Source organism: Pan paniscus, chromosome 16 (genome assembly GCF_029289425.2).
Source record: "Pan paniscus chromosome 16, NHGRI_mPanPan1-v2.0_pri, whole genome shotgun sequence".
Classification (NCBI taxonomy): Eukaryota; Metazoa; Chordata; class Mammalia; order Primates; family Hominidae; genus Pan; species Pan paniscus.
The window spans coordinates 78,939,557-78,966,697 of record NC_073265.2 but is presented as its reverse complement, the minus strand read 5'-3'; the positions used below and the strand labels follow the sequence as shown (position 1 = coordinate 78,966,697).

At 53.2% G+C, this 27,141-nt stretch overlaps 1 protein-coding gene and 1 long non-coding RNA gene across 28 annotated transcripts in view; both read right to left on the bottom strand.

Annotated features, from left to right (window-relative positions):
• Nucleotides 1–16,928, bottom strand: part of LOC117976100 (uncharacterized) — a 107,044-nt gene extending 90,116 nt beyond the window's left edge. Inside the window, exon 1 of the long non-coding RNA XR_010110077.1 lies at nucleotides 16,003–16,928. This is a non-coding gene — a long non-coding RNA (uncharacterized LOC117976100). The remainder of the gene's footprint in view (nucleotides 1–16,002) is intronic.
• A 954-nt stretch (nucleotides 16,929–17,882) lies between these two features.
• The window catches only part of LOC100974563 (uncharacterized), a 35,875-nt gene continuing 26,616 nt past the window's right edge, over nucleotides 17,883–27,141 (bottom strand). For 23 of the 27 annotated variants that reach the window (XR_004666655.3, XR_004666669.3, XR_008621216.2 and 20 more), the window contains 2 exons: nucleotides 26,888–27,025; nucleotides 17,883–21,343 (listed from right to left, as the gene is read on the bottom strand). Coding sequence is in view for 1 of the 27 variants with exons in the window: in XM_055098962.2 (XP_054954937.1) it covers nucleotides 26,895–27,025 (131 nt within the window). In the remaining 26 variants the exon portion in view is untranslated. The remainder of the gene's footprint in view (nucleotides 21,344–26,887; nucleotides 27,026–27,141) is intronic. The other 4 variants (XR_010110076.1, XR_004666671.3, XR_004666670.3 and 1 more) reach the window with 1 other exon arrangement.

Here is a 27,141-nt window from a genome sequence, read left to right as displayed (position 1 = left end):
GATGACTACCTGGGCTCCCCCTGCTGGAGACCGCAGTAACGACCTGAGGCCCATCCTCTCCGAACCCTTATTTTTTTTAACTGCTGGAGACTCTCAGCCCACCTCCACCCCATCTCCGCCTCCTGCCAGGTACCGGGCAGAGGCTATCAGGAAGATCTTATTTTCCCACAACTTTATCCTGAATGCAAACAAAATGAAAAATGCACACATTTACCCAACAAATATTTACTGAGCACTCACTTTAATATTAATCACCACAGCGAACGCTGAGTACTTACTGCATGGAAGGCATTGTTGGGCTCTTTTACATGTATCAGCTCATTTAATCCTCACAACAACCCTAGCAGGGTGGTATTATTATTATTCCCACTTTGCAGTTGAAGACACCCAGGCCCAAAAAGATGTGGCTAAGCTCTCTCAAAGAGGGGAACAGGCTTTGAACCGGGATGTCTCCGGATCCCTGGCTCCTAACCATTACATTACACCATGGAATGCCATGGTAAAATTAAAATATATATATATATATATATATATATATATATATATATATATATGACATCAGAAGTGGCTTCAAAGCATCCCTTGTTCTCTAATTCACACTGTGAAATTTGTCCTACGAAGAGAAACAGACACACGTTTTACCTAGAAAGAGATGTTGAGGTTTTCTGGTCATTTTCTGGGTATGCATTTGCTTGGGCCACCAGCAGATATAAGAGTAATATTATATCTCCTGGTTGCCCCACATATTGGTTGCCCCACATATTGAACAAGATGTAAGGTTTAAAAAAAAGTATGCAAACAACTACCAGTCTGAGGTCCCCACCCCATCACTTCAAAGCTGTACTTCCTTCCAGAATAGAAGAGAATGAGGCTCCATAAGACTCAGTGGACTGTTCTTCACTCCTAAGAAGTCAGGAGCATGAAGAAGCCTAACCTACCTCTTTTGGACACTCTTCCCACCCCGCCCCAGCAAACTGAATTAATCACACTCTTTATGAGCCTCTCCTTTGTTCCCAGAGACCCTGAATGGGTCCAGCCACTCCCCTCACTAAGAGCCTGGGCGCAACTTTGGTGGAGGTGATAAGTGCCATGGTAAAGGTACACTGTGCAGAGTGAGTTAGGGTGAGACCACCCACCTTGGGAAGGGGGCCACGGTGAGAAAGCCATGGATCTAGACCAGGAGTACAAGAATTTTAGAATGGAGAGAGCCCTTAGAGGCCAGCTAATGCATCACTTATCCAGCTCAAAGACTTGCAAGATGCAGGGCCAGATGCGGTGGCTCACGCCTATAATCCCAGCAGTTTGAGATGCTGAGGCAGGCAGATCACTTGAGACCAGGAGTTCAAGACCAGCCTGGCCAACATGGCAAAACCCCATCTCTACTAAAAAATACAAAAATTAGCCAGGTGTGGTGGCATACACCTGTAATCCCAGGTACTTGGGAGGCTGAGGCACAAGAATTGTTTGAACCTGGGAGGCAGAGGTTGCAGTGAGCCGAGATCATGCCACTGAACTCCATCCTGGGCGATAGAGCGAGACTCTGTCTCAAAAACAACAACAACAACAAAAAACTTCCAAGGTGCCACAACTGTGCCTTGGGCACAGGATGTTAAGCGATCCACTTCAGTCCCTGATACCAACATTCCATTGTGGAAACTAGAGAAGCATTACATCACTTTCCTCTCTGCCCCAGCCTTATCTCTGTCCCCTGGCCCAGGCCTATCTATTAACTGTGTGTGTCTAGCTTTCCCATTTAAGACTCTAAGATCCTTTGAAGACAGGCTTGTATGTTACTCACCACTGTATTCCAAGCACTGGGCACAGAGTCTGATAGAGAGTAGGAGCTGAACTAAATAAATGAATTATCCCACAACATCTCTGCTTGGCTATCATGCTGCCCCTATTGGAATCCTCCTAGAGATGAGGCACTAGCTATTTCTCCATAGGACTGCATCCCTGTGTGTCAGTTAGCAGGTGAGTTCTCCTGTCTGCAGACTCCCAGACCTAGTTATCACCCTCTGAGCCTTTCCTGAATCCTGAAAAAAGCTACTGATTGTACCAGACAGCCAGACACCTGGCTTCTGTCCTTGGAGCATGGTCCAATCTTGAAAAGGGAGATCTCTTCTCCCCAAAGGACACAGGAGACCCACCTGAGCCCCAGAGAACCCAGCCCACTTGGGGGCTGAGTTCATAGCACAGTGTGTAGCTGAGTGGGGGCTTATCCTCAAAACTCCCTTGCATGTCTGGTAATGAGTGTCTGGGAGAGGCTGGCCAGAAAATATGGAAACACTGTAATGTCATGTTGGTTCTATAGTATTTTCCTGAGTTTTCACATGTCAGTGTGAGCCAGAGGATGGGCATGCATCCATGCATGTGTGTGCATGTCAAACTACTTGCACATAGGCTGAGCATGGACCTAGGAATGCGGCCAGAAGCAAGTCTATATCCTGGGGAGGAGGGGTGGTGCGCCACAGTGTGCACAGGCTGGTGAATGCCCCCAGAAAAACTGGGGTCTGGATGACCCTAAGGGTGTATGTATGTATATGAGTATGCAGGAGTGTGTGTGTGTTCACAAGCAATCTGAGTGGCTGGCCGTGTGTGTGTGTGTGTGTGTGCACAGATATAAAGACAAACTGCAGTCTGGTTCTGTCTGGGTAACATGTGTGTGATGTGTGTATATTTACAAGTATTTCCTAACCTAGTTTAGTGACGTTGTAATCTTGTGGCTGAGCATGCATGTGTACATGTATGTGTATATATGTGTGTTTACAATGTAATCCCAAGCCTGCATGTGAGTGACTAGTGTGACCGTGTGTGTTTGTGTTTTACATGCACATTCCAGCCTGGTTCCATACCCCAAGACCCCATAGAATATGAAGGTCCTCTGATGAGCCCAGTACATCCTAACGCTGGCTGAGTGCTGGGTGGAGTATGTATAGGTGACTGGTGTTTACCAGCAACCTTGACCAGCCACCAGCCTTTGTCTGGTGCCCACTTCCCATGGCCCCTAAATTCCTCACCCTGGTAGGACCCTGGCTGTCCTTGCTCTGGACTGCCTTCCCCAAGGAGTCCCTTTAACTCACAGCCCCTTTCCTGGCCAGGGGGCTGGGAGTTGGGGGATATTCATCTCGGGGAGTTTTTGTTCTGCCTCATGAAAAGCCTCAATGGCTGGGAATACCATTCTAATTACGGGGAAGCCCAGCTTATGTGGGGGACACAAAGGGCTGTGGTCTCATAGCAGCTCCTTCCATCCGTCAAATAAGGCCGTCTAATGACGGGGTGAGAGCTGTGAATGCCTAAAACAAACTCGAAAAGGAGGGAAAATAAAGCCGCCGGGGGCTTAAAATATATTAAATTACCCTGATTAGGAGCCGTGGCTTTGCAGGCACTAGTTGGAGAGACTGGGGAGGCTGTGAGTCCCGCTATTCATGTCAGGGGGGAAGAGGGGTCAGTAGGTCGGGGGCGGGGGGTGTTCACAGAGCCCTAGCCCATTCTCATGCTAACACCAGGGACACACTGCAGGCTTACTGGGCTGGAAAATAGAAATGAATTTGCCGTAATCCTCCTTCTTCTCTCGTTCTCTCTCTCTCTCTCCCTCTGCAGCCCAGGAGAAGCTTTGCCTAATCACAGCCTGTTAGAGCCTGCTGGGCATTGGGGCAGAGCCACACCCCAGAGCCTGTGTCCCTCAGCCCTCTCATCCCCTTGCCCCTTTCTGTGGGGTCCAGAATGAGAATGGGCTCCAGGGCACACGTGAAGGAGCAGTAAAGGCAGGCAGTGGGGTTCCAGTGGATGGGGAGTGCCAGGCCCTTTTCCAGCGTACAATTATTTACAATCCACAATTACCCCTTTAAGCACATGTACACAATTCACAGACACAAATATCCCTTTACTCTTCACACAACTCCTCACAACACATCCCTTCACAAACACACACTTAGATAGGCACAAATACATCTGTACACAATATGCTTCTTCAAGGGCAAATACACATCTACTCCTTCAAGGGCAAATACACACAAATACACACAGGCACCCACGGAGCTCTTTACAGGCACCCACGCATGGAGACGTAGCCCTTCTCAGACGGCCATAGGCTGCCTCCAACACACACATGCACCAACACATATGTGCATACCCATGCAGACTCCTGCACACCCCTTCAGGCATACCTCCAGAACCACGACCTAGTACAACTGCAATGTTTCACAACGGAGGAAACTAAGGCTTAGAGGGCAGCGGAGGGGCCGCCCTTCCCCAGCGCTAGTTGAGTCAGCCCTGTTTGTAAGTGCTGCAGGACCTTGGATAAGTCGTTGCCCTCTCAGGGCCTCAGTTTCCTGCTATTAAAGAGGGTGTTTGGACTAACGTTCTAGAAAACCCTTCCAGCTCAGAAATTGGTTGGAGCCAGTCTCAGGGACTATCTCTTGTGTCCCTCCCCTGCTTCTGCACACTCAGGTGGATGTCCGCGCCTCCACGGTGCACATAGTGAATCCCTCCAGTGTTCGCACGGTTACAAACTAGAGGGTCCGTTGGGGAGTCCCGTACCCACACCCTCGCAGGTCCCGCTGTAAGTGGCTCCGCCGTCCCGCCCGCCCACAGTCAACTGCGCGCTCCTTCCTGTGATTTTGTCGGTGCGACTATCCCGGTTTGGGACGTGAGGGTGTCAGGTGTGGCTCTGAACCACCAAGCCCCACAGCGTGGCGCCAGGGACCCGGGAGAGGCGCCCGAACATGCTCCTCTCGGGCCCCCGGCGCCCTCTGTCGGCGGATCTGGAATAGGAGCGCCCGGAGGAGGCCCGACGCGTGCACGTGACCCTGCGACCTGACCCCGGGAGTCTGCACAATGCAACCTGCGCCCGCTAGTTCTCGGCTTGGCCGTGGGGAGCCAGAGATCCCTAGGCCGGACTGGAACAGAGACCACCAGAGTGAATTGAACAGAGGGAGCGTGGGAAGCGCAAGACCGGCCCCGCCAACCCCTTCCCCCCCATGGCCCCTAGGAACACCCCTATCTGCCAGCCCCCCACACAGAGCAAGCGCGCGCGGGGGTATGCAGGGCACCCAGGCCAAAGCGGGCACACCAGGGCCGGCTGCCTGCTGCTAGCGAACCTGAGCCCATTGGCCTCAGCGTTTCCATCCGTGATGTGGCAGCCAAAGTGTGCCAGGGAGAAGCCCCGGGAAGTTCAAGAACCTACCTCCCACCCACCCCAGGCAGAGAAGGCAAGGACCCGCGAGCCCCCACTAGATAGCCCACAAGGGCACCCGGCTCAGCCGAGGCTGCTGCTGCCCCTCTTTCCTGGAAGGCAGCGCCAGGGCTGAGCTAAGCCGCTTGCTGAAAGTCGGTCGGGACAAAACCTGAAACTGCAGTGGGGAAAGCTGGTGCAACCGAGATCCTTCTAGCCTGGGCATCAAGACGCTCTAAGTGGTGATCTGACGTCATGGGAGTTAAGCAGGGTCCTGGGGAACCAAAAGCCACCAGCTTTAAGATGGACGCTCCTGGTGTAGGCTAGATTGTTTCAAGGAACCCAGGGGTTTCAGTAGCCGACATGAGAGGGGGACCACAGATCCCTCCCTAACCCCTCCAAGGGGTCCGAGGCTTGCACGTGATGACTATCCAGGGGCCACAAGTACTCCCAAGGAGGGATGTGAGAGCCCAAATCTCAGGCTCTGGCACTTGGTGCTCCATCCTTGCCCCTGTGGACACGCTGCTCCCTACCTGGTCTCAGGTTTGCTAGGCCCTCACTGGAGCTGTCTTTTTGGGGGTTATCTAGGTGGAACCCCACGTGCCTTCTCCCGGCTTCCCAGCTCCAGGTCAGCTTCCTGCACACTGCTGTCATGGGCGGAGGCACTCCCGTGGCCACCCCTTCAAAAGAACCAAGATGAAGAGGGGTGATTAGTGAGGGTGGGCTGTAGTGGGGAGATTTGGGGAGGTGGGAGGTTTGAGGACAAGCCACACTATGTGAGAGGGCTGGGCTTATGCTCTTTCCTGGGGCCTGAGTCCAGTCTGGAGGGCCTCGACCCCAGGGTTTCCGAAACGGCTGTCCCAGGCCTCGGGCCTGGCTGCACCATGCCAGTCGGGGAACCGGCCCTGGGGGAGCCCTGCTCTGCCCTGATTCAATTCCACTTCTCCTTGGTCTTCTGTGGGGGATCTGCTTGGGACCCCAAGGGACTCAAGAATGTGAACCAAGGGCGTGGCTGAGAAGGGTGAAATGAGGGCTCCTAAGAGAGAGGGAGTCGAGTTGAAGCCTTTACCACTTCCACCACGCTCTGCTCCAGCCGTGCCTTGGGGGCCAGTCCCGGGCCTGGAGAGAGCGTGCAGGCGCCCTCTCTTACTTGTCCCCCAAACCTTTCCCAGCCGCGCTCACCGCCCATAAATTCCATAAATTTGTGAGGGCGCGCACACACCTACGCCATCAAGGCATTTAACACAAACACACAAGAGCAACGAATTCGAATTCCGGAATTTTCACCACATAAAATTAAGCTTCACCTGGGGAAGCTCATCCCCTGCACCTGGAGGTGGGGAGATGGCGCAGAAGAAGGCGCTTGTGAGATGCCCTGCGGAGCTGGAGGGAATCCCTACTCCCCGCCCTCTCGGCGGCTTCCCCCGGCCGCGACCTGGAGCCCTAGTTCCAGGACTAGGAAGGCTCGGGGCTGACTCCACGGGGACTAAACGCGCCTGCGTGGGCTGGAGGCAGCCCGAAAGCCACGAAACAGAAGTGTCTGGTTTTCCCGCAGGGGTCCGATTAGCAACCGGAAAGGCCGGAGATATTGGGAATTTGGAGCCGTTCCTACTTTAAAGCCTACGTCCAGAAGTCACCTTCACCCCACAGTGTCTGCCCTCATGTAAATGGCCCTCCCATCAGTTACCTCCCGTGAATCATAAAGACAAACAAGATCTTGTTATTTTTCTAGAATATTCCAAAAATGAGCATCTGTGTTTGGAGCGAATTCCAGCGGGGCCGAGCTTGTCTTCTCCGGCATGATGGCACCGCCAGGGCTCTGGGAGGATCTCCGGGCCAGGCGCCGGCCTAGTGACTGGGGCTGGGAGGAGCTGGGGAGGCATGGCCATTGGCGTTTCTGCGTAGAACCGCAGCCCAGGGATCCCGCATCCGGCCCCGCAGCAGTCTCGGGTTCTCTGGCGCGCCCGCTCGCCTCTCGAGAACCTAGTCCCCGCGCAGGCCTCCCCAGATCGGAGCCGGGAACACCCTCCAGCACGGTCGCAGGACCCCGAGGGTCCTACCCAGTCATTAGCAAGAGTCGAGGCTGGATTTTCAGCGGCCGCCTGCATTCAGTATAAATGGAACGTGCTAGGAAACTCCGATATGCAGCGATTTTCTAAACATCCCGTATCCCTGAAACCCGTGTGGCCACCGCCATGAGTCATGCAAGGACTGGGCGACAGAAGCTCTGAGCTTCTATTTGTAAAACACAAAATAAATCGGGAGAGCTGAATGAAGACAAAGCCATTTTTAAACGTTCGATCGGTGAGATCTCCCCCACTTAGCAAACGCTTTCATTTTCAGAGCTGCCTGTGGCCGTACGCAGGTTCAGAAAATCGATTGTACTCCTGGGTGAATTCCACCCAGGGAACCGAGTCCTGGGAATGCGCGCCCATGTACACAGAAAGCCCACATTTTAGAAGGAATGTATGAGTGAAAAAGAAGCGAGTATTCCGGACGCAAATGAGTTTGTAAATTTACTCTCTTGCCTTCGTGGGAATCTTCAAATTGTTTACCCTGCTTTTATTCCCTCTGTGGTGCTGCCACGGGTGCGCGGGCTGAGCAGGCCGCCCTTCTCCCCACTTGGAGAACTCTGAAACCTGAGGGCCTCTGCCGGAAGCTGCTGTTCGGCCCATCCGGGTTCCCAGAGGAGCCACTTTTCCTCCTACTAGCCCGGGGATTGCAAAGTATCTGGATCCTTAAATTCTCTATCCCATATGCCCAAGACTTAAGAGCCAGACCCAGATGTGGGGCCCAACTGGGGGAAAGTAGGGGAACCCAGGGTACAGCTGGGGCCCACCCGACCAATGCTGGCAGGCACCACAGACACCTCGGTCCACCTTTCCAATATTTTGCTCAATGTTTGGGGTACCCAAGGGGCAGCGTGCCCGCATGTTGATGCAAGTGTGACCCCTGTGGCTGGAACGCCGGACAGGGCTTTCCTAAGGCCCTGCATTCCGCGCACTGACTTTTCCTATCAATGGGAGAGACGCAGGCTATTGACCCAACGGCCTCCTCCTCGCCGCCTATTGTCGCGGCTCAATCACGCACTTACCGGAAGAAAAGCGAGTTTATCTTAGCTTGGAGGAGCCTCGTGTTGCGAGTGTGTGTGTGTGTGTGTGTGTGTGTGTGTGTGTGTCTCAAGGGTGAGGGGAATTCTGCAACCAGAACTGCGCAGATGGGTTGTGGATAGACACTTTCAGAAAAGGGCCAATTTCCCCTTCACAATGAGCGCTAAGTACCTGATAAATGGGGTTGGTGTTTATTCATGAGCAGGTACTTGGAGACGGCGATTAGAACAGCCGCCTGCGCTGCCTCGCCAAGGTACTTAAATCCGGGCAGGTGCAGCGCGGCGCGCGGCCCCAGCTCACAAAGCCCGCGGCCGCCGTGGAGCTGGGAGGGGCGTGAAAGCTGGTCGCGCCGGGCCCCGAGGGCGCGCTGCGCGCAGGCACCTTAGTCCTTTGTTCCTCACTCGAAGCCAAGGCCACTTCACCAAGGGGCGCCCCGGGAAAACCTCCCCTTTAATTACTAGGAATTTCCCTTCGTCACTCCTCTGGGAGCCCAGCCGGGCAACTATAGGTCTGGCGGCCGCGGAGACTCAGCGTGGGTCCAGGCTTGGCGTTTGCATAAATGCTGCCTGTGAGCTGTCTATTAGCTAACCGGCTAAGTAACTAACTAAAATAGGAAGAAACAGAACCCAGGCCTGGGAACCGCGCGGGCACGCGGCTCTGGTCGCCCCCGCCGCCTAGGCGCCACCTCTGGCGGTGCGGGCAACCTCGGGCTTTCAGGTTTTGTTTCAACTCCAAGGGGAGAAAATTGGGGTCTGTCTCTTTCTACAGCTTCCTGGCGCCGAGGTCGTGGGACAAACCCGATCTCGCCCTCAGAGCGGCTGCGGAATCTCTAACAACTCCCAGCTTTTGCTCACGAGAGGCGGCCTCTCCTCGACGCGCGCGGAGAGAGCTCAGCAAACGCCAAGACCTTGGGGGACAGAGCGCAGGATCCTCTGCGCTTGCGGACTGGGAGCGGGCGGAGGGACTCCTGGGGCTGCTCCCAGAAATCTTGTCTGATATACCACTAGTAGCTCAGGTGCTTGGGGTACGTAGCGTCCGGAGGTCTGAGGCAATAATGGCTGGCGCACCTTCAGCCCGACTCCTCAGGCCTGCCCGGATGCCTCTTAAAAAAAAAAAATCTTTTCGAAAAGCAGATCCAGATTTTTCTCCAGTGCAGAAAGTCAGAGAGGAGAAACCTGTTTCAAACAAGTTGGATTTCCTTTGGGGAGAAAATTCTTTCAGAGTGATAGGAAACAAGGCACAGGGACCTGAAGTCACCCACTGCGAAGAACCCGACGGCTCTCTCGCCCGATGCAGATTGACCAGGAGGCTGTAGATATTAACGTTCATTACAGATTTTCTTGGAACCTTGGGGTTAGAATAAATTATAGATAAAATAATTATGATTCCCTGGGAAATTCGACATCCCGGATGTAAGCGCAAACCGAAAGTGGTAATCCAGGGGCGCCTCGGGAAGGAAAATAGAGGTGGGTCGAGTGCCCACGGCCTGGACCGCGCATCCACCAGCCAGTCCTCTACCGAGCAGGACTAGGGGCCAGATGTGCGGGCGGCCGAGATTTATTAAGAGAGCAAGTCTTCCTCTCGCATCTTTTGCCAGGACCTGAGTTAGGGTTCCAGGGTGAAGTGTTTTCTCCGGTTACAGCCTGAGTCTCCTGCGCCAAAGAGACGGGTGAGGTGGTTTGCAGGACAGTCTGGCAAGCCGTGGAGGGCCGAGACGCGCGCCCCGCCGCGTTGACAATGCCATGCGAATAGTCTCGTTGCACGACGGCCTCGGGTAAACATTACTGAGAGGTTGAGGGGCACTGGCCTGGACGCTCAGCTCCGTACGCCGGAAAGGCATGTAGCCCACAATACCGGGCACAAGAAGCGAACGGCATCACCAGGCTGGGGTGGACAGAGCGCGGCCTCCCCTATGCCGCCCTCAAGATCATGGCCGGCCTCGGTAGGGGGCCCCGAATTTAGGCTAGAAGTAGAAAATATATTGGAATGGGTGGGGGAGTGGGGGATAAAGATGACGCATCACGAAGCAGTTTTTATATTTTCCATTCCCAAGACCTTTAAGGCACACTCAAGAGATGCAGGTGTGATCAGGAGGGCCACCAGTACTAACACTCACTATTGACTTTCTTCGCATGAAAGATTTAGAATAAATTATAAAAATACAATGAATGTGATTTCTAGGGAAACGTATGCCCAGGTGTAATCCTTGCAGCCCCCTCCTCACTTCCTTGGTGGGGCTCCCCACCCACCTTTTCCCCCAATCCCAAACCCTAACCCCTCACCCCTCGCTGTAAGTTTGTTTTTTCTCAAATGGAGAAAAAGGCTCCCCAAACTGGCAGGAAACCATACCCTACAGAGGCATTTGAGCACATACATTCCGGGCCCGCGCGGGCACCTCCCGCCTTCTGATTTGTGTATTTCACTCTGGCTAAACCCCACTGACCTCGGGTCCCCCTCAGGCAGTCTAGTGAGTTAGGCCATGAGACCTGCCAAGCAGGAGCCCTGGGCGGGCACGGCTGGGTAAATCAGACCAAACGCACCCAAATCTGACTCCAGAACCACCAAGGGCAGAACCCTTTCCACCCATGAAAATTTTTATGTGGTTTTGGGGTGCGTTCGAACAGGAACCTCCAAAGAGTTTTGGTTACTCCAGCTACTATATCACAAATGCCTTATCTTTCTGTTTGGTGATAGAACCTCTATGTCCAGGCAGGAAAGTCAAGAACATTTCATTAACCTGGCATTCTCTTCATTGCCAGTCCAGTGACTGATGTAAAGCTGGTGCTACTAATGTCAAATTCTAACCAGAAACCACCAGGCTAGAAGATAGCTCCTTGACTCACAGGGTGTGGTGCAGGCTGGCTCTTCCTGAGGCTCACTTCCCACCCCAGCTCCCTCCTCACTGCAGCAACCCCCTCCATGGGGTAGGACAGTGGTAACCTTCAAGATGGAGCCTCTTTGGGGAAACTCAGAGGAAGCCCACCCCTGCCCCCTTTCCCCTAATCCTCCATCCTCTCTCTTGGTTTGTGATGAAAGGACTAAGGTTCCTCTGACCCAGGACCAAACAAGGCAGGGATTTGGTAAGCATGTGATTGGGTAAGCAGGATCTCCCACCCACCTCACCCTTTGCAAAGCACCTTCACACACAGCATCTCCTATAATCCCCCACTTGCCAGGCCTCCCAAGGAGGCACTGTCAGCTTCCTTCAGGAAATAGAAGCTCAAAGAATGGATCTGGGTTACCTGGAGATCTCCTAGCAAGGAGAGGTAGAGCCAGGATTCCTCCTGGCATTCTGATTCCAAGTCCAGGGTGGTGGTCCTTGACCTTCCCCCCACAATTCCAAGGAGGATGGGGGCATCTTTCAGGCAGCCTTGTGGGATAGTATGGGGACCTGACTTGGCACCAAGAGGTGAAGACATTCAATTGAACGCCACCGTCATTTAGTCCCCACTTCTGTGCAAGGCACATACCAAGAGTGGGGAGGGCAACAAACGTGGCTTCCATGGCCCCTGGCTCCGGGATGGAGAAAAGCTCCCTAAATTGGCAGGAAACCATATGCTACCAAGGATATGCCCAGAGCATGGGCAGTGCTCCAGAAGGACAAGGACATTTCTCCAAGGACCAGATATAAGGCCCATTGGCTAATTGGACACCATGGTACCTCGAGTCCACTAAGGCCTTTAGAAACTATCTGGGACTTCTTTACAGAGTAGGCAGCTGTTTTACTCTGCTGGTAGTAGAAGTTGCTAGGCCCTTGAAGAGGCTCCAGTAAGGTAAGCAGCTCTTCTCCCCAAGACCTTGACATGCAGCCCCAGTGTGAGCTCTGCTAAGAGATCGCGATTCTAGTGTCCACTTTGATAATGGCCTCCAGCAAGTCCTTCTCCATCTGCTTGTTTCCTCAGCTGCCAAGTGAGGGGGCTGGTAAAAGAAGGTTCCTAACATCTCTAACCTGGGCCTCTAAGAAGTGTGAGGGAGGGTGGCTACGGAAGAACCCCCTGCTGACTTCTAAGGACACTTGGAGAATGAGTTTTACCCAAGAGAAGTGCACATTTCTTTCTGAAATTTGGTCCCTAAATAAACAGTTTGATAGTGGGATAAGGCACATAGATCCTGGAGCCAGCTCCCTGGGTTCAAATCTGCCCCCGATCTGCCAGGGAATAGCTGTGTGGCCTTGGGTCACTTTACTCAGTCTCTCTGTGCCTCAGTTTCCTCATCTCTAAATCAGAGGTCCTGGTGAGGATTAACGGGCACAGGCTAGCTATTAATATGATTTGCCCACACCCCTGGATACAGCCTTGTCCCTTCCCAGTCTTCTTGGTTTCTGCCATGGACTGTCACCATTTCTGCCCCTGTTCCACTGCCAGGATTTCAGCCTTGCCTGGATCTAGCATCTGGTCAGGAATGGGATGAAGAAGGCAGGCACCGGTGTATTGCCTGCTTGATGGGTACCTTGCCTGAGTAACCTTTTTACCTCAGCCTGTTACTTATTTTTGGATATAGAGAGAAATTGAGCCTGTCTCTGTCTCTTTCCTTAATAATACCCCCAAGTGGAGACAGCTGTGTGAAAACACGTGTCCTTGGCTTTAAGGGGTGAGAGAGTGAGGGAGACCAAGCTGACCAGTCCCACTCATGAGGGATCCTGTCAGAGGCAGGTACAGCACAGAATTTCTGATGTTTTTGTTCTCCTTACACACACACACACACACACACACACACACGTCAGCTCCCTGAGGGCAGGGGCTTTTCTGTTTTGTTCTCTGCTGTATACCCAGTGCCTAAAACAATGGCTGGCACAGAATAAGCACTGAATAAATAAAATAAATATAAATTACTTGAAAGGAGGCAGAAGCATTCCACTGACTAGATCTATTATACTTCCATAGCACGGTCTAGTCTTAATTTATTTTCCTCATCAATAGGTAATAGTCAGAGTTTATGGCTAAGAAAGTGAAAAAGAACATGCTTCAGATTTCTCTCCTTAAGAGTCATCTTGGCCTCTAATTCTCTCAATTAGCCACAGGGCCTTTCAACCCTCCCCCCACCCACACACTCACACCTTCCTAAGTGCTGAGAGCCCAGGAGAGACAAGGTTTCAAGGGTCTGTATTTAAGACATCGGGGGTCCACAAGACCTACTGGGAGTTTGAATTATTTGCGTACAGAATGAAGCTGCTATCATTCCACAGTCCTGGCACCCCGGGCACTTAAAGCACATGGAGATGTATTGGTGTTGTTTTTTCTTTTCTGAGTGGGGAGGGGCACTGTTTTCTGAAAATGCATAGTGACAGTAAATTGTCATTAGAGGTGATTGCTGGTAATAATAATGGCTGTCATTCAAGGATACATTTATGACTCAGGCCCTGGGCCAAACCTAGCATCTTCTTTCATCCTCACAAGTCCATGAGATGAGATCAATTTGCAAATCCATTTTACAGATGAGGATATGGAGATTTGACACAAGTCACATGGTATGTAAGGGAGAGAGCCAGAATTTGAATGAAAGACTCCAAAGGAAGCTGTTCACTGTCCCCCAACCCCTGACTCCTTTCTGTCTCTGGGTGATAAGGAAAGCAAGGAAATCCACATGAAATGTGACTTGGGAGAGGAGGCATTTAGCCACTACCTTAGGAGCAAAGCTACAAAGTCAGTAGTATAGTAAAGCACAGTGAGTCTAACCCTTCCTGCCAAGTATAAAGCCTACTGGACCTTCTTCAGGATGTGAGACTGAAGGCAAGTTACTTAACCTCTTCATACCCCAGTTTCCTCTTCTATAAAAGGGAGCCATCTCCTTTAGTTGGGAGGACTAAATGAGTTAATATATAAATAAATTATTGTTCTCTCAGTCTACTGCAGAGTAGTATTTATACCACTGCTTGCCAACTGTGGCTGCCTTAAATGTCCTCATTTTACCCATCCAAATTAGGGAAACTACAGGAGAAAAATAGTGGTTTGTCCGAGAGCTCAGGCCAGAAGCGCCCAGGAGGAAGAGGAAGAGTCTAGAGCAGCCTTTACAGATGGTTTTACAGACGGTTTTGCAGAAAAACGTTTCGCTTTCCCTTTTTTAAAAAGAGGTAAACATCTTCCCAGGCTCCTCTGACATCAGCGTGTCAGTGATGAATCATCGGGAATCTAAACACACGCACTAGGTAGGTCAGTCTCCATTTTTAGTCAAGTTTCTGGTGGCTCCACGGAGACCTTGCAAAGGGGTCCCAAGTCATGTGCAGTTCATGAAACCTTAGCTCCTCTAAGCCCTCTGGGGGCCCCGTCAGATGAAGAGCAGAGCTGCACAGAGGCTGAGGGGATCCCTTCTGGCATTTCTTCTTCTTTTTTAAATTTTAAAGCAATTTGCATAGAATTTTTCTTTCTTTTTTTAACAGAGCACACAAAACCAACGTTTTCAGGCTGGTTCTTGCTTGCAAGTGAGAGACTTCATATGTGATGGAACAGAGGAGAGGAGCCCCTGGGAGCTGTTATATTTAAATCAATATTAAAAACAAAAATTCGACCATATTAGTGCTTGTTAGATTTATGTGTATGTATGATTTTTTTATTCATTCATCCAGAAATGACTTCATTTACTGAGTATTTACTAAGTACTCAGATGTGCAGCTGACCCTCTGCTGAAGGTGTCAAGGGAGGGAGAGATGTGGAGAAAATCTGGGTAGGCCTCCTGGAGGAGGAGGCACTGGACAAAGTTTGGCCAATTGGAGTTGGGAAGGAATGTACTCAAGTAGGCTGGCAATTCAGCATGAGTAAAATCCCAGAAGTGAGAAATCCCAGGACAACACAGAGAAGAGGGGAAGGAACGCACAATGGGAGCAGTACAGCTGCAGGGAAAAGGCCTTCTTCCCCCTTCTAATTTGTTACTTCTAACTTGCTGTGAATTTAGAAGCCAAATATTGTGGATGTTAGAACAGTATGTAAAGCATGGGTACATAAATGACCTCAAAGCAAGCACCTGAGAGTGAAAGGCAGGTATAGGGGACAAGATTTGGGCCACTCAGAAGAAGCCCCCGTGCCCTTTCAACTTGGCAGTGCACTGGGTGAGGTATGAGCTAGGTACAAGCTAACACCTGTCACCGCACGGAATCCAGGAACTAGGCAAGCAGGGACAGCAAGAGGTCCCCCCCCCACACACACACACAAAAGAACTCGTATGGCCCCTGCACTGCCACTAAGTCACTGCCCAGCCCAGCCCACTCCACCCCAGCAACCACCATTTGGCCCAGGACTTTATTTTAGGCTCTGGGAATGGGATGGGGGAGTGAGTGGGCACAGCTGATTCCCCTAACAGCTGAGCCACACACACATCTCCGGCTCTTCACGAGGGGCCTCAGGACCTGGCTGAGCTAGATTCTAACTAGGATCCCCTCCAGCCAAAATCCGAAAGGAGCCAAGGAAGAGCCAGAGCCAGAAACGCAGAAGGGGAGACCAAGAGGCTAGCCGAGGAGAGATGGGTGAGCCAAACGCCTTTGGGAAAGGCCGGCGATCTTACTGGGCCTCGGCTGGGCGCACTTGCCCTCCATACCCACCGCCCAGGCCTGGTACTCCCCGGAGCCCTGGAGCGACAGTGCGCCCCCCACCCCACCGGAGGCCCAGCGGGGCTGCCCAGCCGGTTTTCAGCACACCATCCTCCGCCCCGCTTCTTGGGGCCCGCGTAGTCCCAGGCGGGGGGCGGGGCACAGGGATACGGGCGAACCCCGCAAAGGGCTCTTACCTCCGCGCGGGCATCCGTCCGACCAAGCACAGTTTGCCGCTGGGACTGCGGGGTTGGGGAGGCTCCCACGGGTTCGTATCGCGCCTCCACTCCCCCCTCCACCCCCTCCCCGGCCCGAGCCCCTAGATCCTTCGGTGGCACCGAGCGGGGAAGCCGGGACCAGGGGACAGGCGCCGCGCCGGCGGGAGGAGGAGGCTCCTGCGGGGCGCGGCGGGGCGGGGCGGGGCGGGGGTCTCTGCTGGGCCCCGCCCGGGAGGGGACGTGGGAGCGATTATGCCAGAGAACAAAGGCGGCCGGGTAAGGCTCAGCGCCCCCCCGGGCCTGGCCCTGAACTTGAACTTGTACTTGACACTTTGTCCGGAAGATGGCGGGGAAGCCCATCTGAGCTGGGACGGGGCTCGTCCGGCCACCTTCCGTCCTGGGGAGGAGGCAAGCCCGCCCTTTTCTGCGCCCAGAGGGAGCCAGGCATCCTAAGGCTCCCGGCGCGCTCCAAACAATCTTGGGCTCGAGAGTCCTGAGATCCCCGCGTTCCCTCGGAGAGTTGGAGTGCGGACGAGGTCCTGGGTCTCCGGGCCAGAGGAGTAGGCCGGGGCCCTACGCCGCGTCCCCCTCCCTCGGTCCCACCCTATCCTGGGCCTGGCCCGCCGCCCTCGCTGCGCGGGGCAGGCGGGATTCTCTGCACGTCGCGTCGGCGGCCGCTATTCAGCCGCTAATTGAACGTTAATGGCAGGTGCGGATGAGGTCACCGGAGCTGGCTTTTCTCACACATTTTTCATGCAAATTCGCGAAACTCTAAACAAATTTGAATAAAAAGCTCTTTGTGCCGCGCGCCCCCCAGTCGTCTCCCTCCCGCTCGGGGTCCTTACTCCTCCCGGTGCCCTGGGGCTCGAGCCGGGAGCCCGGGGGAGCGCCGCCTGCCGGTCAGTGGTTCTGCCCTACTAGTGGTCAAACGCGGCCCGGGCTGCTGGGGGGCGGGTGAAAGATGTTTCATTTGGGGTCGTGGGCCCGGGCTAGGTTGATGGGGCCTTTAGGGAGGCAGTGTGTGCAGTTAAGTGCCTGGCATCCGGACAGACAAACGTGACTGTGCTGGCTTCCTGGCTGCAATCCCCCCTCCCCCACCACACACGGAGCCACACGGGCCACTTTGGATGGCCAACTTGGCCTCACTCTCGTTCTTGGTTAAATAGGAATAAGGATAGTGCCCAGTTATGCACACAGATGTGAGGATTAAGCCACGATTTAATACACAAACTAGCACTTAGAATAGGGCCTGGCACAGTAAGTCCTGATTATTCTCTGCAGTCCAAAGGCCTTGTGAGAATGAATGCTGTGATGAAAGCAGGGTTGTGAATTTGCTCATACATGAAAAAACTTATCAGCGGCTTTCAAGAGACTCACCACCCCCTGCATCCCATTCTGGTCACAGAGATGAGATCTGGAGGCCGACTCCACTGCTTCCCAGCTGTGTGGCTTTGCCTATTTCTTAGTCTCTCTGAGCCTCTGTTTCCTAGTCTATAAGACAGAATTCAGTCTTATGGGGTCATTGTGAGAATCACATGAGAAGACACTGATGGAGGTTGAGAAGGAGCGTGGGGGCTAGCTCCCAAACCAGAACCTCCAGGACCCCTCTCCTGAGGGCAGGGCACCCTCAAGGCAAGGTAGGCCTTGCACTGGCCATGACCTTCACTTCTTGCCCAAATGACCCTAGCTCAGGTCAAGAAGACAGACTTTCCAAGCCTTGTAAGACTTCTTGCTCCATCCTTTGCACCCATACCAGTGTCCCCACCACACCGCAAGACAAAAGCAGTTGTTTTTGCTGGTGGCGGAGTGCTACTTTCCTCACTCATGTCCTCCTAGAAAAACTGACCAGAGACACGGAAGCCTTTGCAAAGAAAATTTATTCGTTGTAGGCTGCAAGAAAGGCAGGGGGTTCACAGCATAGGAAGAGACCTCTCCCAGAGCTGGCCCTAGTACTCCCTCAGAACCTGTGGGGCTTGGAAGGGTCTTGGTGATTCAAGCTACCTGAGTGCCATCTCTGCCCTCCTACTTCTGCTTCTCCAGCCTCAGCCTTCCCAGAGCCCCACACCAGGCCAGCCTCTGGGAAGCACTGGAGCAGGCCTCGGAGCAATCCTCATTTTCCTGCCAAGGACCCCAAGGAACAGCCAATCCTGCAGGAATGCAGATGACCAGCAGCCATGGGCTCCTATCTGTATGAGGCTCTGTAACCCTGTAAACCCCTCCTCTCACCCCACTGCCCAGTTCAGGTTTGGGCAAAACCCAGGGGATGGCATTAGGTGGAATTGCAGGAGAAGCCCAGCTAAAAGACTATTTGAGGTGACCCTGCAGGGGAAGGGTTAATGTCTCTATATGTGGGTGCTGGCAAGGGGAGTCTGCAGCTTTAGGGACCTCCTATAAGTGGCCAAACCAAACAGGATCTCTTTGGGGTCAGAGTACAGACTTTAAAGTCAAAGAGACTTGGTTTTGATCTCAGTTCTGGCACTTACAAGCTGTGACTTAGGACATGTAACTTAACTTTTCTGGGCCTCGGTGTCCTCATCTGTAAAATGGGTGTACCAATGACACCCACACCCCATAAAATGATGAGGAGTCACTGCACTAAGGCATGTGACCTGGGACCTGACAGCCTTCTGCACTTGGTCACTCTTATTGCTTTTTTCCTTCCCAGTCCACTGGCCCCACAGCCAATTTGAAGTGATTGTAGCTGTGCCCAGGCCTCAGGGACCAGGTTTCCCAGGCCCCTCTGGACAGCCCCATTACACCTCTTTCCCTGCCCCCTGCCCCTGCTCCCTCCCAGGCTACTGAGGCCCTACTGAGAGCTCTGCAGGCTGCTGCAGCCCCCGACCTAAGGCAGGTGTAGCCTGACCCTGCCCCCAGGGAGGGTGGTGTGCAGCATTACCTCTCAGAGACACTTTCCAGGCCATTTACTCTTTCAGGGATGAAGTAGGGGTGGCAATTGCACTCCTGGGCACCCGCACTCTTCTGCTCTGTGATGTCTTTCTCTCCAGACACATGCTGCTTATGCAAATAGGCCCATTCACAGCCCTGTTCCCCATCCCCCAGCACGGTGATACTTCTGGGCTGTGGCCAGATGGGAGCACTTCCCAGTTCACCATGTCCAACACCTGGCATGACCCTGGTGCCTCTAAAGGCCTCTTCCCCCAAACAAGCAGGTCCTCAGGGCAGAGGGGCAATGTCTGCCCAGAAGGAAACTGGGAGCCAAGACCTATCCACCATCCCCCACCCACCTCCCCTGTCCCTAGCCAAGCTCCTGGCTCTGCCCTTCACCTGCAAAGGAGCTCCAAGAAACCAATTAACCTCTTTTGATTTGGTGAAACTGGAAAAATGACATCCACGTAAGCAAGACCCAGAGACAGTAAGCCTGGCACTTAGTAGGTTTTCGATTAACACTAGCAACCATGATGATATGTGATTATTAGGCCCCTAAATGGCCCGTGGCTGAGGCCACCAGTGATTGTGGGATACTTTCTCCAGCAACATCACCACCACCCTCTTAAAGCACCCACGCCAACTTAGTTGACAGAAGTTAAGCCTATTACATTGAACCCCTTTACATCTTCCAACAAAAGTACCTTAGGAGCACGAAAAGAAAATATAACAGTATAGAAGAGTGCATTCCCCCATCCCCACTCCCCAGAGGTAGCCTTCCAGTACATACTTCCAGAAACGATCTGTATATAAGCATACTTATGACTCAGTTTTAAACATCTACAAATAAGATCATACTCCATAGCCTGTTCTGTAACTTATTCTATTCACCTTATCATGTGAACTGGCCAACCTTCCACATCAACTCATATGCGGAGATCTACCACACTGATTTTTACAGCTGCATAGGTATTCCACTGTATGAACAGACCACAGGTTCATGTCCATTTCTTTACTCTTCAAAAGAAATGCTCTGATGAACATCCTTGTATATAATTCTTTGGCAACTGTTACAAATATGCCCACAGAGTAAATAGTGCCATTTGTTTGTGACCAAGTATGTGTGCCTTTTACATTTTGATATTGCCACATTTCAGAAAATATTGTACAATTTACACTCCCTAACCGACAGTGCTGGAGAGTGTCTTAAAATAGGCATGTGATGGTACAGAAACCACAAAATTAGCCAGCCAGTCGGTACAGGCCACAAAGGCACCCACAGAGCCAGCGAAGAATGGCACTGGACTAGCATGTTGTCCTTAGGGTGGTTCCCAGTGGTTTCTTCCTGTCCAGGCCTGTATAGGCTGGGGGCCCAAGGGTGCCCTGAATCAGAAGGGAGTGGGGCCCACAGGGGGACTGGGTGGAGGGCAGGCCAGCATGTCCCGCCTGAATGATTTCCTGCAGCCATTGTCTCTGCCCTGCCTGGTCTCCTTGGGGGGAGTTTATTCAGGGGCCTTTGGAGAGGGGGCTAGGCAGGAGGGTGTGCAGTCCTCACCAAAGGCACCCAGGAATGTGTCATAGGAGGGGGAGAAAGAGGAGGGGGGAACTCATCCCTGGGAGAGACGGGACGTCAAGAACCCCTGACTAATGAATAGCGAGTTTGCCCTTGAACCTCACTGGGTTTCGCCATTCTCAGGCATAGAACAAGAGCTGAGACACGTCTGAGCCCAGCTGCACAGGGACGGCGGCGGTTCATCTCAGACACTTTGACAGGCCGGGCCTTTTCCCTGCATAGCTCAGATCTGCCTCCGTGCTCCCCTGGCAACAGCACAGCAGCATGGCTCCCGGGTCTAGGCCCTGCCTGCTGTGAGCAGGAGGAGGGAGGAAGAGGAGCACCAAGGGGAGGACAGCTGGGGAGAGGGAGTCATTAACTCCTAAAAGGCTGGAGTCCCTTGCTTTGGCAACTTTGCCAGTGTGCTGCCCTTGGTCCCAGGCTGGAAACACGGTGAAGAGCTTCCGTTTGCTAGAGGCCTACCCAGAATGTTCCATGCACCTCAGACCCAAACAGACCTGACTAGGTGTGACAAGAACAGACACGGTGAAGAAGGAGATGCTAGGCCAATGGGCCAAAGACAAAGGCCCTTAAGGGATGGGTTGGGGTACATTTTCCCAGGTCCCCTGCCAAGTCCCAGATGGGCAGATTACGGGGTCCTCCTCCTCCATCCTGGCCCCTGACTGTTACAACTTCAGGACAGAGGCTACTTGTTCTCCCTTCCTGCTGGGCTTTTTCCCTTCTGAGGCTCTTGCATGTCCTGGGGTGGCTTGGCTCTGTATTCCAATCCTGTGACCTTGGCAAGCGCCACAATTCCTCTGTCTCCATTTTCATAAAAGCTGAAAAGAGGCTGTCCGATCATACTTCACTTCACAGGACAATCTAAAGATAAGAGAAATAATATGTGAGAAGCTTTGCACTCTGGGGAGGAAGGTGTCCTATAAATCTCATTCAGGTATTATTAGGGCTGAAACTAGGTATTTCTGCCCCCTGGGGAAGGAGGGGCGGTGGGCTGGGGGGAGGAGCTCCTCCAAGGTTGTCTCAGCACTTCCCCAGCAGGGCAGTCCTGAAACTCAAAGGCAAGAGGTCAGGAAAGCTAAGGGTTTATGTCTGTGGCCTTTGAAGCCTCTGGGTGCAGCTGGCACTAGAAGGTAAGAGAGAACATCATTTCAAGGTACTTTATCTGTGTTATTTCTATGCCTCACTGCAACTTTATGAGAAAGGTGTGGTTATCTTCATGTTAGAAATAAGGAAATAGAGGATCAGAGAAGCTAAGGAGCTGGCCCAAGGTCATGCCAGTCATATAAGATGCTGAGCCCACATCCATGTATCAGCCGTACCAGTGGAAGAGCCTCCTAGCTGGGGTGCTGCGGAGAGGGGTCAGCACCAAAAAGTAGTGTTTCCCCCATGGTTGCTTCTCAGGGATTGGAGCTTTTGAGTCTAAAGGTTCTGGCCTAAGGAAGTGGAATGGGACAAATCCCAAGGAAAGCACTGCAAACCCACCTTGAGGGCCACCTGAGCAAACAGAGCCACCAAGGCAAATGCCATGCAGAGCAAACAGAAGTAGAACAAAGGACAAAGGCATCCAGATTAAAGGCTGGGAGCGCACCTAGGTGAGACTCATGCTGTCTGCCCAAGTCTTGCTCCAGGACAGGTTACTGCCCAGCCCCACATCCCTTGCCAGCAGTGAGCTGGGTTTTCATTTTTGTAGCCTCTAGGTAATGGTGCCTTGTTGCATCCCAGGCCAGCTTGAACGGGACAAAGCTAACTATGTTTCCTGTGAGCCAGGGGGCTGGGAGCAGGGTTACTGGCAGGTAACAGAGTAGAAGAGGCAGGAAGAACTCCCAGATGAAAAAATGCAGTGCTAAAAGGGACCTCAGATACCATTTTATTCAATGTTCCTTTTCTTTTTTCTCTTTCTCTTTCTTTTTTAAGAAATAGGATCTTGCTCTGTCATCCAGGCTAGAATGCAGTGGTATGATCACTGCAGCCTTGGAACTACTGGGCTCAAGTGATTCTCCTGCCTCAGCTTCCCAGGTAGCCAGAACACTTGGCTAATTTTTTCATTTTTTAAGAATAGGGTCTCACTGTTCTCAAACTCAGGCTGTTCTCAAACTCTTGGCCTCAAGAGAGCCTCCTACTTCAGCCTCCCCAGTTACTGGGATTACAGGTGTGAGCCACTACACCTGGATCAATGCTACTTTTCTGGATCCAGTAAAGGAGGTGGCTTGCCCAAGACCACTCAGTGGGAAAGTGGGCTAGAGTCCAAATCTCTGACTTCCAGCTAGGTAAGGTTGTGTCTTCCTATGCCCTTGTCACTTAACCAGACCACCTTAGGCCCTCAAAGGCATTAATTTCACCCAACAAGGCAAAGAGATAGGCCAGGCAAAATAAGTCAGTGTTGGCTAAGTGCGCCACGTGTCCAGGTGTGGCCTCAGAAAGCCTGGGGCTGGGGGAAGACGCTGCCTGCCTTGAGGCCAGAATCTTTCCATGATGATAGAACATGGCTCCACACTACCCCAACACCACACTCCCATACTCCACAGTCAGATAACAGAAACCATGAACTTCCCCAGGCTGACGAAGAAACAGGCACGAGGAGTTAGATCAGAGAACAAACAGACCCTCTAATCCTGACCCATGGTGCTTTTGAGAAGAAGGGACAGGAAGGAGGGGCAGCTCTAGGGGACGTGAGGATGGCGAAAGCCCACAGAAGCAGCTCTTCCCCAGAGCCTGGTGGCAGGTCTGCTGCCAGCTTGGGGCAGGAGCTGGGAAGGCCCTCAGCTCACTGCCCTCTGCTTCCGGGTCCTCTTCCAGGTCAGGCAGGGTGCCCCATGCTAGGCAGGCCTGACTTGCTTGAATGCAAAGATCTCAGTATCCCGCATCCTGCAACCTCCTCAGGAGCTGCCCTCAAGGGATGTCTGTATGCTTGCTGATAAATGGACTCATGATGGGGCAGAAAGATATAGGGAGAAGTTCTGCTCAGCTGTGCCCTCCTCCCTGGGTGATGATTTGGGCCAGGTGTCATTCTGACTGGTTGGTGCCCAACCTGTACAGGTGGTTAAATATTCTGAATATCACCACTGTCCCCATTCCCCAAATCTCAGCTATCTTAAATGACCTGGAGAAGCTTAACTCCTTCATCTCTGCCCCATATCTAAGGGAAAAGGAGAAGAAAAATTAACCCCACTGAGTGTTTCCCGTGTGCCCAAGAGTCTTCATAGCAGCTCCAATGGAGGTAGGGATTATGATGCTCATTTTACAAATGAGGGTTTGGAGGCTCTGAGACATCCAGGGTCTGCTGCAGAGTCATGGCAGAAGCAGAGCCCTGGGCCTCGACCCACAGCATCTTCTCCTCTGTCCCTACCCTCCAGCCAAGGTCCAAGGCCTGGGCTGCCCCAGTTCTGCTGAGCTGGATGCCTCAGAACCACTTGCACTTGCATTCGCACCCCCACCTCAACTTCCTGTCTCTCCTGGCTTCTCTCAGGGCCCGTCGCTGAGAGAATCAGGGGTTCATCTCAGGGGTTCTCTCCCCTTCTCATCTAGGCAGGGGAGCCATTCCACCCGGCATACTTGCTTAGTTCTAGACAAATCCCCACCCCCGACTACCCCAACAGCTGACCAGGGGGATGATACCTGTGACTTACAGAGACTTCTTCTAACTGGGATTGGCAGCCAGAGGATTTGGGAGCTGGGGTAAGGGTGGGGGCAGCTACCAAACAATAAAATCTTAGCCATGCAGAAAGGGCCAGAAAGCCCTAATCTTGGGAACTTTCCTCTTGAGCGACAAAGAGGAGGTGATGCCCGACTGCGTGCAGGGCCTGTGCTTCAGGCCTCCACTGGGCACCACCCGTGCTGGGTCCAGCCCTGCCGGGCCACTGCCTTAGAAGGAGGAGCTGCGCTCGGAATGTGATTCTCCAGCTTTGCATGACACTCTGTTAGCAGAGTGCGACTCCCAAGATCCCCTGTCACCTCCTAAAGCCTCTGCCAGCCCGCCCCCCAGCACCACAAGGATCACCAGATTAAGGAGCTCAGAGCTACAGCTGAGGCGGCTAAACCCTGGGAGGTAGGAATGGGGAGGGGCAGGGAGGGCAGTGGGCAGCTCTCCCAAGGCCCTGCTGCCCTGCCTCTTCTCCCAACCCATACTGTAGGCAACTCTCTCACTCTATCCTTGCCATGAAGCGCTAACTTCTATCCTCTTTTCTTCATCGAGCTTTGGACTTTACCACCAGTTATCCAGCTTGAGTTAGGAGCAGCTCAGGGAGACAGGGAAAGGGGTAGAAAAAGAGGCCCCCCAGAAACAGAAATAGAAAGAGAGAGAGAGGCGGAGAGGGGAAAGGCAGCCCAAATGGAAGGAACAAGTGCACTGCATGTGGGAACTGGCTGGCACAGCAGCATGGGAAGGAAGGTCCCTGCTGGAAGGGAGGCCCAGGGTCTCTCCCCTGCCTGGCCTGAGTGGCTACCTGAGGTTAATTCCAGAGGCTCCTTGTGGGTGGCTCTGGTCAGCTGCCTGGCCCCAGTGCAAGATACATCCCACAACACCTGATGAGAGAGTGGGAGGGTGCCAGAGATGGGGAGGCTGGCAAAGAAGGAGCCAGACACCCTGACCGCTGAACCTGAGACCCCCGCACTGAATAGCAGGGTGATGCTTCATCCCACTCCCCACCCACCACCTGAGGTTATTCTGAAGGGCTATGGAGAGGTGGGAACTCTGAAGTTCCCAGATGAACCCTGACCCTTCTCAGCCCTGTCCCCTGCCCACCCCCACCAACCCCATCCCAGGACCTGCAAGGGGCAACCAGGACACACCCAGGGCCCTGGCCAGCAGCTGCTATCCCTCCAGCTGCTTCTTTGCCACTGCCAAGCTCCCTTCTGCTGGGCCAGGGCCTGCTTCTCACCACTGCAGGGTAGGGATGGGGAAGGGCTCCTCTGTGAAGACCTGGGAAGACAGGCTCTGCCTGCTCCTGGTCCTCCCCACACTCTGAAAACAGGAGTCCACACTGAATATCAACAGGGATGAACTCCTTCCTGCAACACTCCCCTCCACCCCAGCCAGAATTCATTAGTCCCATTCCTGTCATTGTGCTACATCAGTGAATGCTACATCAACACAGTTTTGAAATGATCACCACTGTTACCACCATCAGAGGTTTTCTGAGCTAGAAGAGAGCCAAGAGATTCCTAAGCTCAACTCACTCCTCTTGCCAACAAGAAAACTAAGATTCAGGAGTCGGGGTCACTTGGCCTGCCTGAGGTCACATAGAAGCTGGTAGCAAGGACATACATGCCTTACGCCCTGTCTACCAGACCCCTTTCCTTTCAGGGCCAGGCCTCTATGAGGTCCTAAAAGGGAGCTTCTCCATCATATCCCACACAAGATCCTGGTCCAACCACAGGCGGCAGGGGTCTGGGGACAGGGGAGGCCGTAATGCGATCAGCAGACTGGCCATCTGGCTCGGGGACGGAGAAGAGTCCAGACTGGCTGTTTCTGCTGCCCGGTCCCGAGGGGCCCTGTGTCGCAAGAGACAGACTGCCAGATGGACAGGCACTGGCCTGGGTCTGGGAGGAAGCCAGTGAGTCCCAGTAGTCAGAGCTGACCAACTTTCAAACATGGAGGAGTGGCAGGGAGAAGGCATAAGGAGCAAAGCCAAGCCCCCCAGAGGTCAGAGAGACAGAACTACAGGATGGGAAAGCTGTGATTCCCCAGCCAGGCTCAGAGCCTGGCTTCCCAGGTAGGCCCAGCCCCTCTCAGCGCCAAGACCCCAGCCTACTGGCCAGCCACAAACAGGGCCCCCACCCGGGGAAAGGCAAACACATCTCCCCTGGCACCTTCTCAGACATGCATGCAAAACTAATTAACATGGGGAGACATGCGAGCAGCCGGCCAGCTCCACACCCTCGAGTCCACGCAAACAAGGCGAGCCCTTGTCCAGGGGACGTGCACAAAGCTTTGTTGCTAATTTAGGCATCTGTCTCTGTCTGGTCTGGTCCTCCTGCCTGCGCTGGGGTTTTTCCCAGCCCCTTGGACAATGCTGGGAACAGGCCCACCGATCCCTTATTCAAATCACACCCGGGACAATGAGCTCATTGTGCAGGCCACAGAAAAGGGGATGCTGGGGGTGGGAGTGTATAACGGGGCATCAGGGAGTAGAGAAGGGTGGGGGGTGTAAAGAAAATGGGAACCCAGGAAAGTGTTTACTAACACAGCCCCTGCAGCTGCCTTGGGCCCCCTTGCCCCCCCTCAACCTGGCTTGGAGCTGGGGGGAAGTGCTGGGACTCAGAGGTGGGGGGCCCCAGAGTAGAAGAAGGCTCAAACCTTCATTTTGTTGACCTTCTCCCACCTTCAACAGTTTATAGCTACCTCTGCATGTCCAAGGCCAGGCACATTTTTTAATAGGGTGGTTTGGGGGTTTGTTTTATTCTTACTTCAGGCTTAAATGTGCAGATCCCAACTGCAGAAGAGGAGACAGGGCTGAGGGGAGAGATGCTGTTGGCTGTGCAGGGTGGGACCTGCTGTCTCGGCCATTGTCTTCAAGCAATGTTTCATGTTCTCCTCCTTTCCAGCTAATAAATTAGAGAGGAGACGGTGAGCTGCGAAGGGAGAGGCTCCCCATGGATGGCGGCAGAGGGCTAGAAGGCAAGTCTGGGAGCTCACAGCAGCTGGGGCTCACCGAGCCCAG